General features: G+C 40.5%; 1 protein-coding gene across 3 annotated transcripts in view; it reads left to right on the forward strand.

Moving 5' to 3' along the window:
- Nucleotides 1–1,557: 1,557 nt before the first annotated feature.
- Nucleotides 1,558–17,337, forward strand: part of Sybu (syntabulin) — a 68,094-nt gene continuing 52,314 nt past the window's right edge. The window contains exons 1-2 of one of the 3 annotated variants that reach the window (XM_026384527.2): nucleotides 1,558–1,704; nucleotides 3,359–3,563. In XM_026384527.2, the coding sequence (XP_026240312.1) occupies nucleotides 1,681–1,704; nucleotides 3,359–3,563 (229 nt within the window). In that variant the 5' untranslated portion in view covers nucleotides 1,558–1,680. The remainder of the gene's footprint in view (nucleotides 1,705–3,358; nucleotides 3,564–17,337) is intronic. The other 2 variants (XM_026384528.2, XM_026384529.2) reach the window with 2 other exon arrangements.

Genomic DNA, 17,337 nt, shown 5'->3' on the forward strand with positions numbered 1-17,337 from the left:
GATAGCTGTGGGTGTAGGAAAAATGAATTAATTACCTATTCACCCCAAATAAAGAATTCTAAGATTACTAACCCTGCTGCTTAAGAGACTTAGTAGATTGAAAAGGAATGAGAATGTATGGAATAAAATCTCTTTGAGGGTTACAGGAGGAAGGTAAATTAATTTCAATAATCCTGTAACCTTGGGATCTTTCTGTACTTACAACTCCCAAGGTTTGAGAGCTGAAGACTCAGGAGAAATGCTGTTTGGAGGGCAGACAAATGAGGATGATGGAGGTTCAAATACAATCTCCAGCAATCATAGTTCTTCCAACTAGTGTGTAGGGAGCAGACTGTTCACCCAACATTTAGAATTTATTTATTTAGAGTTTTCTCCAAAATTGAGTAAAATATATGTAAGTCATTAGGTTGAATTCCATCACCAGGTAAGATTTAATAATACCAAGTGTAATAAATCAAAATATGTACCTTGATTCTACATCTTAGATGGGTTTTTGAGTTTTTTTAAACAAATATATCTGCATCACAAATACTTTTTCTGCCTGTCACTAAAAGGCATCAGCAAATATTGACTGGACCACCTGGACCTGACCTAACCGCCCTTTGGCCGGTTCTGCTCAATCATCAGAGTACAATTTTTTTTTTCTCATATAATCTTCAAAGCTCCCCTTAAGGTGGGTGTTATCATTATGCTCCAATTTTACAAGGAAAAAGAAAGTTCACGGGGGTCAAGAACGCTAGGCATGAAGGCTGTCAGCCTGAAGGGATTGGGGTGCTGGCATGAGCCCGGTTTTCTGAGTTCAAGTGCAGAGTTGTCCCCACAGCAATGTGCCTGGACAGCTTGGGGCAGAACTGTCGGGTCATCCGCCTGGCTTCCCTAAGCGCCAGGAGCCTGCCTTCTTGTTTTCCTGCGGTGCTGGGCTGCGCTGCCAACCCAAGGCCCTTCTGACGCAAACCCCCAAGGAGATTTCAGCCTTTGAAATCCAGGAACCATGATGCTGTGCCAGTCCTGCAGCATTGGCTCGGCAGGGGTTCGGGAGAAGGGGGACCCGCCGCGCCATCCTCGGGTGAGGTCACTGTAGGGAGCTGGACGTCGACTTAAAACCAAGAGGCCAAGCAAGGATCACTAGGGGAAAACTTTCCCTTTCCCCGTTTTGGCTCTCGGTGATGTGGCAGCTTTTCTCAGCTTTTCCACCCAACGAACTCCACTATCAAACCCGAACCCAGGTGCTTAAAAAAGAGGTAGAGGGTGAGGGCACCTCTGGGCTGGAGATGCTGCTAGCCTCGGCCAGCCTGCAGCGGGTCACGCTCAGGAGGGGAGGGGGCGCCGGGCACTGGGTTTGGGGTCGTGCCAGCAGCGAAACCCGGAGGGCGTGCGCGGAGGCACGGACCGGCAGCCCGGGCCAGCAGGTGAGGGAGGTGGCCGGGAAGAGCCCCGGGAACAGTGGCGGCCACGGCCGCGGCGGCACCACGTGTCCGGCCGGGGCGGGGCGGGCGGGCGCGCCCTCGGAGCCGAGCACAAACCGCGGCGGCGGCGGCAGCGGCGGCGGCGCGTCGGACCCGCAGCAGCCGCCGCCCGCATCCCGCGGCGCTCAGCGCAGTGTCTTCGCTCCTCTGCACGCAGGTGCCTCCTCCTGGACGGCGGCAGCGGCGGCGCGAGGAGCAGGCGGGCAGTGGCGTGATGGGGCCCCTCCGGGAGAACAAGGTAAGGAGGACACGTCGTGTGGGAGCGGGTTGCAGTGTCCAAGGGCGCCTAAAGGAGGCAAGGTGGGCACTGAGGGGTGAGAAGGGGGCCAGGTGAGGACAGGACGGGGGTGGCATTTAGAGTTGAGGTCAAGGAGTGGAAGGAAAGGAAAAGGATATTTGCTTAGGTGATGCGATCTGGCAAATGAGGAGATGGCACCGGAGAAAGATATTTGGGGGATTGACATGAGAATTGAAAGGATTAACTACAGAGGGTTTGCGGTGAAGCTTTCTGTTGACGTGGTGTGTGTGTGTGTGTGTGTGTGTGTGTGTGTGTTGGTGTGGATAAAAGGAATTTGATGTATTCGTGATTGAGAAATAAGGACTCCAGCGTGTCAGTGACCCAGCGTTGGTAGAGTCTGCAGTGTGCCAAGCAGAGTGGCTGGCGTGGGATACCTGCTGGGCGACTGACGTGTAGGGCGGATCCAGAGGCTGGGTGCGGTTTGCAGCCCCTGGATAGCGCGGCTGCCTGAAGGCACCTCAGATGTTCCCTGCGGCTGGGGTTTTCCCTTCAATTCTGCACTATGCTGGTCTCCCCGAGGTGTTTACTTTGGCCTTGACCCTTCCTGGTAAGCTGAGGAAATGAGCAGGAGTTCATGTTGCAAAATGGTGTTTGTTGCCTAAGCCAAAGCCCTCTTTGAATTGCAGAGGTTAGAGGGAGCCGTGGAATTTTTGCAGAAAGCTTCAATAAGGGTGGTGGCCGACCTGAAAAATCACTGTCTTTGAAGCTCACTCTGTTTCTAGATGATGTACAGCCTTTGCCTCCTAAATTTAGTCTCAGTTTCCTTGTCTGTAAATAGGAACATGAATTAGTGTCTTCTCCGTGTTGCAGCCTGGGGTGTCAAGATCAAGTGAGATAATGGTTGGGAAAGAACTTTAAAACTGAGCAACATTTCAGAATATGACTTTTATGCATTTAAAAAAAAGCAAGGCATGGCAAGGTATTTGTGCTGCATTTTTAAGGAGGGAGAAAGAGAAATCTCTTCTCATGGTGTACTGTAAGGAAAACAAAAGCTAAACATGATGTAAAAGGTGGAGCCATCTTCCTGGGTATTGGATTTGTGTTTGCTTTTTCTGTTGGCAACAAGCCTTGTGTACCAGGATATTAATGAATAATTAAGATCCTGTCCAGAAGAGGAGAGATTTCAAGGATAAGTGTGTGTGTTCCATCAGAAAAGAATGGTTCCAGGTACAGAAGTCTACTTTGTAAGGAGACAGACAGGAAAATAGAAGTCAAATTGTCACAGTTAATTCAGGTAGAGCAAAATGGAATTTGAAAGGAAAAGTATGCTGTAATCAAGAGCCATTGGAAGCCAAAACCTTGAATGTGATAGAAAAAGCCAGAGTGAGAAGGTGAGTCAGGAATGGCACGGGGGAGCAAGCAGGCAGCCTTCCTGAGCATAGGTGGAAATGTCACGTGTGCTCTTCACTTAATCAGAAAGGTAAGCTCAGTGCAGAAGTTTTGGACCTCATTTCAGTGACTGAGATAAGGACTACTCTGGAGAGTCCATGTTTGGAAATGTAACTTCTTAGAAACTGACCCTTGAAGGAGCAGTCAGGAGTTGAGAGGGGGCAACAAGTTTCCTTTTGTTTTCTTTCTGATGTCCAATTGTGAGAAGGAGCACAGAGTGCAGCATCATGAGAAGGAGATTTCCCGAAGCCGGATTCCCCGGTTGATTCTTCGGCCCCATCTGCCCCAGCAACAGCACAAGGTGTCCCCAGCCTCTGAGTCTCCCTTCTCTGAGGAAGAGAGCAGAGAGTTCAACCCCAGCAGCTCTGGGCGCTCAGCGAGGACCATTAGCAGCAACAGCTTCTGCTCAGGTACAGTACATGAGAAGCCACCCAGCATGAAGCATGTGCATGGCAGGTGAAATGTGAATGGGCCTGGGCTTCGCCCCTTACTGCCTAGAACTAGACTTCTATTAGGGTGATTTGTATAAGACTGGACCTTTTTGGCTATTCTGATCTATTGGCTCTTTTGACCTATTTGCTATTTAGTTTCATATATGCAACCCAATGGAATCTCATAACTGTTTCTATGTGTTTTTCTAATTTCTAATTTAGGATATAAAATCTAACTTTTTTCCATGACTGTTTATATTGAGGTTTCTTTGTTTAATCTAGAAAAGATATTAAATTGAATTTTATACTTTCAACCTCTATAAGCCTATACTTTTGATTATAGAATCCCTAAAATAAAGCAACTTCTAACAAATGAGGTCAAGACCAAGGAGGGCTATACTGTGGGACTGGCCTTGTAGTTTAGTAACTGACTATGTGTCTTTAACCTCCTTAAACCCCAATTGTTACATCCATAAAGTGGAACGATGATACAGGTTAATTATCATCTATTTAACATGCTTGGGACAAGAAGTTTTGAAACTTTAAAAAATTTGGAATATTTGCAATGAGATATCTTAGGGATAGAAGCCATATCTAAACACAAAATTTATTTATGTTTCATACACATCTTCTACATATTGCCTTGGGTAATTTTATATGATATTTTTCAGTGCACCTGCTTTTTGCCTGCCACCTGTGGCATGAAGTCAGGTGTGGAATATTCCACTTGTGACCTTATGTTGGTGCTCAGAAAATTTCACACTTTAGAGCATTTCAGCTGAGCACAAAGATGCTCAACTGTACCTACTTTGTAGAGTTGTGTAGGAGTAAATGAGACTCTTTTCCTAAATGTACCCCTAGCTCAGAGTGTGGCTTAGAGAGGTGTTTAATACAAGACAGTTGTTAATATGATGAAAGTAGAGGTCAGTTTTGGCCTCTACATTCATCATATTTTTGGAAATTTCCTTAAAGTTGCAAAGTTATTTGGTAAGGGAACAGATCTCCTCACTCCTAGGGGTATGACCATTATCACTTGACAGAGCTTGTGATACCTGTTGAAGCACATGACTGAGAAAGACTTATATTTAAGAAGCATTGGAAATTTGGGTAAAATTTAAAGGAGCATCGGCTTGTGATTATTAAAGAATGTTTCATGGATCATTTTTTTTAGAACTTACTCAGGGAACTTGTAATTTGAATATTAATGCACTAGTGAGAAGGGATGTGTGCATCAAGATGCTCTGATTAGTGCTGTCACTTAGCAAGACACAGCAATCTATTGCAGTTAGTGCTGGAAATCACATTTTCCTAGTATTTTATAAATGCAGCTTTGGGTGTACAGCATACTTCCACAAAATAAGTCCATCCCATGAAGAAATTGTATGTTAGAAATATTTTGCTGCCTTCTTTAAAAAAAAAAATTCCTGGAGACATTCTCTGCATGGTTCTGAAAAAACTTTACTCAAATATTGTGTTCTAAAACTTATTTCATAACACTTGAACCATATGAATCAAGTGTAAAATGAAAACCCACTGAAGGTTTGCCTAATATTCTCCCAAGGAGAAAACAAAAGGATCATTGATAAACTAGGCCCTTAAGGTCCCTGGAACCTGAGGCTGGATTTGCTGTTCACTTTAACTCTGTTTTGGAGCTCAGGGCCCACTCTGCTAAGTGTGGAGACATCATTTGAAACTACTTTGTGCACATAACTCAATTCCACACTTATTCCTGATATTTTCCCATGTCATTAATTTCTCTGACTTTAGGGTGAGTAGAGTTATCAGAAGAGAAAAAGTTTGTCCAAACAAAATGAAAAAGAAAACCTAAATATATTCTAGAAAATATAAAGGCAAACCAACAAAATTATTAATTTTGGTCATGAATCATGCTCTCCCAGACCCATGTCCTGAATCATCTCTTCTTCCCAAAAGACCTGTCTCCCACTACGGCCATAATGGTGTACATGAAAATCGAAAGTAGATATTGATCTTTCTGCCATTAACTAGCTGAAAATTGAGAGGCAGAAACATATAATTATGGGTGTCTGTAAACCAGCCTTTCAGTCTTTAGCTTTGCACTCTGCCTCCAGACAGGAGTTTCTCCATTCCTCCGCCCCTCCCTTATCTTCCTGGGCTGGCTGCTCCCTAAGGTTTGGGTCTGATGCCTTTCCCTTTCTGGCTTTCCTTTTCTGCAGAGCTCAGATGAACCCCGGGAAGGCTTTTGAGTGCTGGGCTGACTAAAATTGACAGCAGTAAGGCCTTTGGGGGCATGTTAATGATGCTTTAGGAGGTCAGTCAGTGGGTGGAAAATAAAAGGGTTTGGTACTATGGGGAGCATTCATGCTGCAGGCAGTGAGGTAGAGAATGTAAAACATGTCCAACCAGCAGGGGGAAATAGCCAGTTTTAATCCAGCTACTCTAACACTGAGGCCAGAATATGCGTTGCTTAATCGTGGCAGTTGAATCAGAACAAGATACACACAAACATTAAACATGCCATCCTCTGCTAGAACAAAACTAAAATATCCTTGAGCTTCATAACTTTGCAGGGATCATTCTGCATTAGCGTATTTTCATTATAAATCATCACAGTCACTAATGTGAAAGAGGCATGCTCAGTTAAAGGAATTCTTACAAAATGGAAGTGAAATTATAAAGAAAGAAGGTATTTTAATAGAATGAAATATATTTTGAAAATTATATTTTCTCTTCCCAAAATTGGCATCAAAGGTATTAATTGTGAAGTGTCATGTCCTAAAATATTCGTTTTTGAAAGAAAAAAAAATATAATGAGCTTACAGAGAGTTAAATTTACTTAATATAAAAGATTATCCAATATTTATATGAAAACAACTATTCATGATAACAGATGGTATTTATACATTGGCAAAATAAATGACAACTCCATGTTGATGTTTTCCCTACCCCACCCCCATATTTTACATGTAATTTTACTGATAAGTGTGATTCAAAGTCTGGAATCATTTCCAAAGTGACCTGTCCATTTTTACCTACTTTTCCTTTTCTCTCCCCCACTCCACTGCCTCCCTCCTGCCTTCCCATGGGAGCCTTGGCAAGGAACATTTAATGACTGGATATTCTATATGCTAATTTGTATGTTGTGTCTATCTCATTTCAGAAGGAAGGAGTTGTGTGTGACCTTTTGCAATTCATTGGGGGGGTATGTCCCCAAAGAGCTTGTCTTTGAATGCCTCTTAAGGCAGAATCTTTTTGAAGATACACGTGTGCTATGTGCATTTCATCAAGATGCATGGTTTTGCACTCAAACATTATTCTAGTGTTTAAACTGCCATTCTTTAAAGTTTGTGCTCAGTCGGTCCTTGTGACCTCAGCTGGAGACCGTCATGTTGTATTGGAGGACAGGCTCTATTTCCTGTGTACAGCATGTATAACATTGTACATTCTTAATAAAGGGTAATTAAACCTTAATTTAAATGAAACAGTACTTAGGAAGTACAGTTAATAGTAAGCTAGTAGAAATAATACTCTTACTTTCACATGCCCCCCTTATTTTTTTAACAATCTCATTGTTGTTTAAAACCACATTTTCACCTATCACTCTTATTTCCCAGCCCCCATATTCCTTATTTTTAACATGCCTATAAGAAGTAATAAAGCCCACACTTTTAGTTTGTGTTCTGGGTGTGGCCTGTTTGATGTAGGCCTCTGTCATTTTTTTGTCCCCTTTTTTGTTAGTAGTGGATTATATTTGTCATTGTCATGTGACTCCAGCTACTGTGAGAAAATCTTGTGACCTGGGTGAGTGTGTGAGGTACAGACATCAGTCACCTGCCATGGTTAGCAGCATGCTGTGCATTCCTCTTTGCTTAGTTGAGGCAATAATTACCCCCTTAGAAGTGGGAGGCAGATGGATTGCTGGGTTTTAAGCTAATTCTCCTTGGGGTGCCTTGTAAACATGGCAGGTGGAACAAATTATGCATATAGAACACTGGTTGTTTTATGGGAGGCCAGTAATTTTTCTGAGCTATTTTGGTGTTTCCAGTGTGCACACTTAGATACATGGTCACACTGTAACTTTCATTAAAAAACAGATACCAGGTCAACAAACAAAATGGTCAGAATTGGACAGTCTTTGCAGTCTAATCCGAGGAAGGTGTTTGCAGAAAGTATTTTTGTTTTTACAGTGGCCTGGAAGAAATCTCTGAGTGCCATAATGACCTAGAGGTAATCATTGTTGCTGTTTGTGGGTAGAACAATTAAAGCAAATTATAACCTGACTAGTGCCCTGCTGAGGCATGACAAAGCCTCCAAAAATTTGTCAGGCTTTGCCAAGCAGAAATATTTCTGCTATGCTTTTGTCTAGTTGAGGAAACTTGGCATCTGGATAGAGTGAACTTTCGAACATAATGATTAGAATTGAGATGAACTGCTTCCAGAGAAGTGAGCTGCATTACCAAATTATACTACAATTGAATGACTGCCAACCTGCTGTGAATTGAAAAACAAAGACCCTAAGAGTTTAGTATCACTTTAATGAGTCTTGGACTGAGGTATATTGTCTAATATATATTTCAAGGGCTTAACTGCCTCAGCTCCAGAAATATGTACCTAATGAAATATGTTACAAACTAGGGTGTCTAGGCAGTATTTCTTTGAAAATGTGTTAATTGCAATTAGAAAGACAAGAGAAAACCTTTCTGGTTGCCATTTAATAATTTTAAAATATTCTTAACAATGGAAACTGTAACCATGATGGAATTGGACCTTGTCTGAGAGCAAATTAAGCTATTTTTTTTTTTTTTGGTATGACACTCATCCTTATGACAGTGTCTTCCAATTTCAGAGTATGGCCTTTGTCTACTTGAGAATTCTTAGCAAAACTTGTTTAAAATGTGGACACCTCAGCCCTACTCTGAACCTGTCATCTTGGAATAAGAGGGCCCAGAAATCTGTATTTTGCAGGCTGTCCAGATGTTCCTTATGCATGAGGTCTGGGCCTCACTGCTTTGTGGTCTCCGTGTACTTGGGGATGTTGTATGAGTAATGTGAGGGGCATGCTAGAAATAGCACCACAAGATGAACAAGGATCAAAGAAAGCAGGAGTGGTGGCCAGCCAGCTGTTTATACCAGTGGCCATGGTACAAGGTAAATTCCTCCGTGTCCCTTGGAATTAATAGCTTCTGACTATTCTGACAAATCCAATCTCTTTAGTCTTAGCAATGGTGTTACTTATATCTGCATAATGGGTCTAAGTGGTGTCCAAGTGGTAGAAAAGTAAAGGGGAGCAGGTAGAATTTTCTCACTTTATTTTCCTATGTAATCCTCTCTGAATTTACTATCTGTATCCACACTTTTAATTCTTCTATTTTCTTCCTTTGGAATTGGGATGATTTAGGGCACACTGAAAGTGAGTATACTGGGTATATCAAGAGTACACCCCAAACACCCAGTGGTTGCACTAAAAGAAGAGTAGCAGAGACCTGAGTATTAGGACATTTCCACTTTTTTGCAAGTTTTTGCCAACATATATTTTTCCAGTAAGAATATTATTAAATGCTTGTGAAGAATCAGGAATTGAGCTAAGGCTACAAAGATGAAGGAATTATGGATTTAAAAAGTCAATCATTTTACTGCCTTGACTCAGACACCTAAGATAAATGGAATAACAAATCTTTGGAAAGTGATTCTCACTCTACTACCTTTCCTCACTTTTATGTCTCTCCTTTTCCCACAACTACCTCACACACCCTCCTGCCTTGTAATTTGAGTTTGTTGTTCCACTTATTATCAACATTGGCTTCTCAGGTTTCATAAGCCCCAGGATGTAAAGAAGTGACTTCATGAATATTATGTAGTAGATAAACGGAATCTTTGGCATCAAGGGACCTGAGTTAAAGCTGTGAAACGAGCTAGAAAGGCAGGAGGGCCAGGTATGAAAGATCTCATGTGCTAAGAACTGATCTGAGAGATTAAGGGCCCCTGCAGGAACCAGGCCAATGTCAAGAACGAGGCCATCTGGACAAAAGATAATGGTGGGGACTCAGGAACTCGATGGTGTGTGCCACTCCAAAGGGTTTCAGAATTTTTATTTTTTTTATTTTTTATTTTTTTTAATTTTTTGGGTTTCAGAATTTTTAAAAAATTCAGTTTCTTAACTCACTCTTTGGCCAAATAGGGTGCACAAGTAGCTGAATATGGTTTGTGGCTGTCATTTCCCAGTTCCCAAAGATCTTGCACAGCCAATGAAGGGTGGTCAGCTGGGAAGAGTTATGACCAGGTTCCTAAGGTCAAAAGATCTTTCTGTTTATGTGTTTGTCTGTGAATGGGAGAGGGCAAGAAGTGATGGCAAGTTTCTGCTTGCTTTTGGAGGCCATTGCAGTAGTAGAAATAAAGACCAATCAAATATTTGGAAGTTTGGGACCTGAATAGATGAGTCTTAGTTTCCAGTTGCAAGTGGAAGGGAAAGAATAGGGTCTCCTTCAAATTCCCATTGGACAAACACAAATGAAGTTGGAGAAGTAGGGAGGAAGATCCAGAGTCCAGTTGATTAGTTCAGTTTAGGTTTTGTTGCATCAGAGACAAAAATCTGAAGCCACAGAAAGACACTGGCAGCTGAACTCAAGGGAGTTGATATTGCCAGAGGGTGTGAATGGAGAGACATGAGAGGACAGGCTAGTATTCTGAGGTACAGCAGGACACCAAGAGTGTATTTAGCACCAGGTAAGATCCCCACATTCCCAGCACTCTGATTTAACATTAGTTACCATCCCACTCCACCCTCCAGGTGATTTTTATTCTGAGAAAACTCAGTTTGCTCCCATCCATCCTGGGGAGGCCGATCCAGGGGAGACTCAATGAACTTCATGTTTACAAATCTGCTGGGTGTAAGGTGACTTTTCTTGCTTGCAGGCACAGGAGGTACCCAAACCTCCCCTTCTGCTGGACTTACCCTCTCTCCTCTTCTGAAGGCACCACCCAGGCTCGCCCACCAGAGCAGAGGCCCCCTGACCTGGTGCTGCTCTTGCAGTGCCAAGTGCAATCCTCCTGCCCCAAGCTCCCCTGCCTGCTGTTAGGCTTCCCAGTCTCTTGAGGAGGCCTGTTATTTCCAGGCCACTGCTCTTTCTTTACAGAGAAACCAAACCAAGCTTCCAAATGCACACTTGTGCCCATCGTGGGAATCATGCTTCTCACCCCATCCCACCAGAAACCCACATCCACAGCCTTTTCTTGGGGCTCCTTCTCTCCACTAGTTGGCTAGTCTTTATTCTCCCTCTTGTGTGGGTAATTGTTAGGAAAGGACACCAACCTAATCCTCAGAATTAAGACTCTGTGGATTCTAACCTTCCCTTCCATTTATTTTGTGGTATTTTTGAGGATTTTGTTTTCTTTAATAATTATTTTTTAATTCAAAAGTAACAAAACATGTTATTATAAAATATGCAAACACATATGTCAGGTGGGTATAATCATATTTATAGGATTTATTTTGTTTTGCTTTTTGCTGAAGATTATGCTCTCTTAATTGGTGATCCTTTCTTTTCCTTTGTTCGATAAATATTTATCAAGTACCTTTTGTATGTGAGGCACTATTCTAGTAGCTGAGCTAGAGCAATAGAACAATACTAGCTCCGCTCCTGCCCTGGAGGATTTTGTATTACAGGTAGTATCAGGTAGCCTATCATTGCTTGTTAGCACACAGAAGTCCCCCTCACTCGTGTCATTGTGAGTGACGAGCTGATATTCCACTCTACTGAGGATCATCACTTACTTAGTCATTCTTCTTTGGATGGACATTTTATCTGGGAGGCTAACTTTCAAAATTCAGAATTTTGTTTTATGAATGTCACGGGAATTAGACTACATAAGAGCATATTTCTTCTGTTACTCCCTCTTTTTCTTTAAGCAAGTAGGCTGGGAATGTAGCTCATTGGTGAAACAGGTGCTTAGCATGTGTGAGGCTTTGGGTTTAATCCCCACTTCCCACAAAAAAAGGAGTAAATATTACCTGAAACAATTTTTTTGTTTCCAATTAGAAAATTCAGTCAATTGCAATTTCATAAAGTGTATAGTGAGCTTTTTTTAATATTTATATTCCTTGTTCTATCTTGACCACCACTGTCTTCAGATTCTTAGCATGATAAAAAAAAAGTGGGAAAATATTCACATTTCATCAACACAGCTAGCTGTAATCCAAGCATCCTTAGAACGCTTAGGAGTTTCCTTAATATGAGACTCTCAAGAGTTGAAGAGCTAACGTCCTGGTCTATCTCTGCCTCTTGCCTCTTTTTCCCCTCCTAGGCTTCCAGTTCTCCTTTCTCTCTGTCCCACTTGCCTCCATCTCCTTCAATCATGGAAACAAAAAGAATTGAACATTTAAAAAAGCATGACTTAGAAATTGCAAATAAATCCATAATGCAAAGGAGCAGGGACGTCAGGAAGGTTTGTTACATGCCTGTTTGGGAAAGATCAAAACCCCAGGAAAGAAAGAACAAGAGAAATAAAAGCTTTCATGACACGTTAATTCACCACCCTGCTTGCCAGGCTCACCTCGCTCTGCGAGTGACAGAGGCACCCCGTTTCTCAATTTCAGCACCATCCCCTCCTTAAACAGAACATCTGTTTACATTACATTAAATATTTGGACATTAAATATTTGGACCATGATGTTTTCCCTCCAGATTCTCTCCCCGAGGGCAAATCAAACAGTTTGATGCTTGGTAGAAAACCAAAACCAGGTCTGGGACCCTTAGAGAGCTCCGGGTCCTTTGAGGAAATGGAGCTTTGGTCACCTCACTCCACTGTGCATCCTTCCTCCTGCTCTGCTCTTCACCAGAGGACTTTTATGGGAGCACTCGAGGCTCCAAAATAGCTCAGAAATCCTGGGAATGTTTACACGTGAAGTGATTATTTTGTCTCCAAGAAACCAGGGAGGCAGCCACTAAGTAATGATTCCACTCTCCACTTCATTTTTAGAGAGAGCAAGCAGTTCTGTGCCTTAGCCTGAGGTGCTCCTTTGAGTTCCTTTGACAAGCTCATTTCCATCAGTACACACAGAGCTCCACGGCATTAGAGAGAAAGATCTTTGCAACTACCATGTCTTCTCTCTGCTCCACTTCACAAGACTTCACCAAAAATCCTGTCTTGGTGATTTGCCCTTCTTAAGCATGCGAGTGGCAAGTCTAACATTCCCTTGCTGTCTTCATTTCCACTGACCTCTCAGCAGTAGGGACACAATGGAACAACCCCTCTCTTCGGGAAGATATTTCTCTTTGGCTTTTATGATCCCACCCCTGAGCATTCTTCCTGCATTTCAAGTCACTTCCTGGTCACCTTCATTGGCACCCTTCTCTTCCTGCTTTCCAGAGGGCTCCTTGAGCTCTGTAACTTCATATCCTGCACCTGTAGGGTGGTGATCTCTTGACTCCGCCCCCCCAGGTTCAGACTGGCTTATCCAAGTGCTACTTGATTCCTCCAGTGTTATGTTTAATTAGTTCCTCATACTTCCCATAACAAAACCACAATTCTTAATTTCGCCTCCTACACACTCATAAATCCATTTCTGTTCAACCAGAAATGACCACCATTTACCTACTTGTTTAAGGAAAAGACTCCAGAAGATCCTTGATTTCCTTCCTATTCATCATCACCATAAATATGTGCTTTCAATTATTTTCCCCAAATATCTCAAATCCACCTACTTTTCTCAGTTTTCACCCTTACCATCCTAGTCAAACCACTCTTCATTTCTCAGTTGTATTGTGGTGGTGGCCTTTAAATGGGTTGATTTGCTTCTGCCCTTTCCCACAGCATAATAGTTAAGGAGGAGACTCTGGAGTTAATTTCTCTGGATTCATATGATGACTCTACCACTTACTGATTACAAACTTGGGGAGGTACCTTAAATCCTAGTGCTAATCTTGTATGCCTCCAACAAATCTGGATGACAGTAGTGCCTGTCAAAGGGATATTAGTTAAGACTTGTGTTAAGTATTTAAAAAGAGCACTCACTACTCTGAGCAAATATCTGCTAGATACATGGTCACTAGTTCAGTGTGTTCTCCTTAATGAGCACATAACAAATTTTTATTATCTTGTGCTTAATACACACTATGACTTCCATTGCGCTTAATGATTCCTGGCCTACAATCCTGCATATGTGTGGGCTTTTGCCTCTGTGACCTCCCAGTCAATTATTCTCTCTCCATCAACCTGCCTTCAGTTTTGTTTCCTCCATCTACCATACCCTGGCCTCTCTCAGAGCTTGTTGCACTTGTTCTTTTTGCCTGGAATTCTTGTCCTTGATTATTATTATTATTATTTTTGTCTCAACTCATTAGGAGCTTTCCATGACAACCTATCTATCTAATGAAGTCCTTTTACCTCACACCTATTTGGTCTACATAACATCACCCAGTTTGTTTCATTAACAGTACATCAGAATCCAAAATACCTTCTTTATAGATTTCTCTACTTGCTTATTTTTAGCTCTCTCCTCACCACTAGAACTCTTGAGGAAAGAATCTGAGTCTTGATCATCATTACATCCCTAATACGTAGAATACCTGGCGCACAATAGGAAATCAGTAATAATTTGTGGAAAAGAATAAATGGGTGTGTGGATGGATTAATGGGTGGACGAAATTCTTATACTTTAATTTTGGCCACTGGCTAGTAACATATTGTGTAATTCTGAAGCAAAATTAGTATAGAGCCTTGTAGACCTGTGAGTTCTCACTGTGAAAATATGCTAAAATTAGGTGAAAAAATAGAAAGTTCAAATTCTGCTTTTGACAACTTAGAATGCAAACGTATGCATTCTGTGCATATGGCTACATGTGTTGAGGCAGGAATCCTAAACAGAAAGAGTTTCTTGCCTCAGATTTTTGTGGTCTGCTTATTATGGGATGGCTTCTTTCTAATAGCTTCCTTTGTCTGTTTTTAATTTGGGCATTCTCAGAATTGCTGATGTTTCCTCTTGGAATAAGCACAAGTAGAAAAAATTTTAAAACAGCTAGCTTATGATGGTGGAAAAAAAAAAAAAAACAGGCACTTTGTCATACAAACCCGAGTTTGAGTCCTGAGTCGATTACTTAGTAGCTATGTGCCCATGAAATTCTTAACCTCCCTCAGTCTCAGTTTTCTCAACTATAACACATTGTTAAAATTGTATGATAAAAACTAGTGTGCGGGCCACATGATAGGTGTTTAATAATGTCAATTTTTTTAACCTTACCTAGATCCTTCCAGTGCATGTGAATGATGTGTTGTAAGAGTTTTGCATGACCACATTTAATCTTTGATGTTTTATCTGTATCCATCAAACTATCTTTAAGAATGCCAGTATCTGAAACAAAAAGAATAATATTTACAGCAGCATATGGTACATCATACTTAATAAATATTTATTGAATGAATGCATTGTCAATAAATACTGCTTTTATTCATGAGAATCAACTAGACTTCCATAGAGTTCAAAGTAATGTTTCCTTAAAATAGCAATGATTTTTCCCTTAAATTATGCAACTGAACATTGAACAGCAAGCATCAAACCATAACTGAATGTTTCAAGACATTATGGCACAAAACCACGTTTTCCTCTGCCTGATGTTATTTTTAAGTGTGTCTTCTGGAATTGTTTAGTTCAACATTTTGGAAAACCAGTGAACTCAGATCCAAATTCAAAAGGGAACCAGAAGGTTTAGAGATGCTTCTTGGACTTTTAAGAAGTATTCTGTTTGTATTCTTTGTAACCTGGTGTTTTATTCTTACATGTTTGGTGCAAGAAAATTTAATTAGGTCATCGAGATTGACAACAAATGTGTTAGATAGTATAGTTGTTGGGCAAATGAGTATGAGGAAATTTTAGAGTACATATCCAGACACATGTGCACACACTTTGGGCACTCTTAATAGATTAAAAGTAAACAGCAAACTAGGTAAAATGTGACAAAGAATTTCATATACATCATTAAGAAAGCCTAATTACCCAAATAGGAAACTAAGGACATGAGCAATTGAGAAAATAAGTAAAAAAAGAAATCAACAAACATGAAAGACATTCAGCTTCAATCATAATTAAAAGCCATGCAAATTAGGGCATAAAAATCCATTTTTAATTATTAACTTGAAAAGTACAAAAAATAATGTTTATTACGGGCAGAAATTTAATAGATGGAGTGCTCTCATACAATAATAGGACTATAACTTGTCTCAGACTCTTTAGAAGGTTTAGAAATTCTGCTAGACATGCCTTTATGAGCTAATCAAAAATTTGATCAAAGATGTTTGCATAAAATGTTATTAAACCAATTTTAATAATAGCAAGAAAAATGGAAACCTCAAATACCCTGTGAGATGGAATTGGTCTTTAAAATTTTAAGTTCATTATCTATTTTAAATAGATACTCATTTAAAATAACATTTTTAAGAAATTAAATAAAATATTTTGAAATTTTACTAAGAAATCAGAATAATACATGAACTCTATATGCTCATTATCCACTTTAGCCAGAATAAATGATAGGGAAATATTGCTAAACGATAGAGAGATATTACTATATTTACTACATCTATCCTTTTTGTACCCTTTGCCTGAGGCATTTTGAAGCAAATCTCCAGACATCATGTCATTTCATGTCTGCCTACCTATGTCAACATGCATTGATTTAAAAAAAAAGAATACACAGTCTGAGGATGTAGTTTAGTGGTATAGAGGTTGCCTAGCATGTTGGCCTGGTTCAATCTCCAGTACTGCAGCAAAACAACAAAACAAACAAAAAACATATTTTCTTATATAGTCACAGTGCCTTTGTAATTACTGAACTAATTAACATAAGTCCTTGGTGTGGTAGAGAACTTGGAAATATCCTTAATTGTGTCAGTAATGTCTGATTCCTTCCTCTTGGTATCATTTTAACCCAGAGGTCAGCAGACTTTTTCTGCAAAGGGCAGATAGTAAATATTTTCAATTCCACTGGCCACACAGCTTCTAGCAATTATTCAGCTCTGCCATTGTTGCTAGAAAAGCCACCATAGACAATAAAAAGTACTGGGTGTGACTGTGTTCCAGTATTTTATTTGCACAAGCAGGCAGCCTCTGGACTTGACCCGAAGGCTGCAGTTTTTCAGCCCCTGTTTAGCTCATTATTTTCCATGTCTTTTGTAAAATGGACTTTAGCTTTAAAGCCTTGATTAGATTTGGGGTCAATTTTTTTTTTGTTTTGTTTTGTTTTTGGTTTCAAGAATACTTCATTAGGAGTTCTGTGGGTTTTTTTCTCACATCCCATCAAATGTCCCACTATTGGTAATGATAATACTCAGTGGGTACATTTGGGAAGGCCTGATCCCTGCACTGAAAGCTCTTGATGAGCCTTTTATCTAATGGTTTTTCATCCATTATGTTTTGTTGCCTAAATCAATTACTTCATTAGAGGTTGCAAGGTAGTAATTTTCTATTTCTATTATTTCGTCTCTTTTTATTAACCTGAGTGCTTCTGTAAGGAAGAACTTTCCAAAAACAATGGAGGATTTCACTTATACTCAATTAAATCTATTTGTATAGAAACACTTTTTGTAATCAGGATATAGGCTAATTTTTCCATTTAATTGATAGTTGTCAACATAAAGTATCACTTCCAATGATATCTGGGGAATTGGAAGGTTTGGGAAGTGAAGAGAGCCTTTCTCATTTCTATTTATTTATTTTATTTTTTAATATTATTTAATTGTAGACACAATACCTTTATTTTTTTTATGTGTTACTGAGGATAGA

Source organism: Urocitellus parryii, chromosome 7, assembly GCF_045843805.1.
Source record: "Urocitellus parryii isolate mUroPar1 chromosome 7, mUroPar1.hap1, whole genome shotgun sequence".
Lineage (NCBI taxonomy): Eukaryota > Metazoa > Chordata > Mammalia > Rodentia > Sciuridae > Urocitellus > Urocitellus parryii.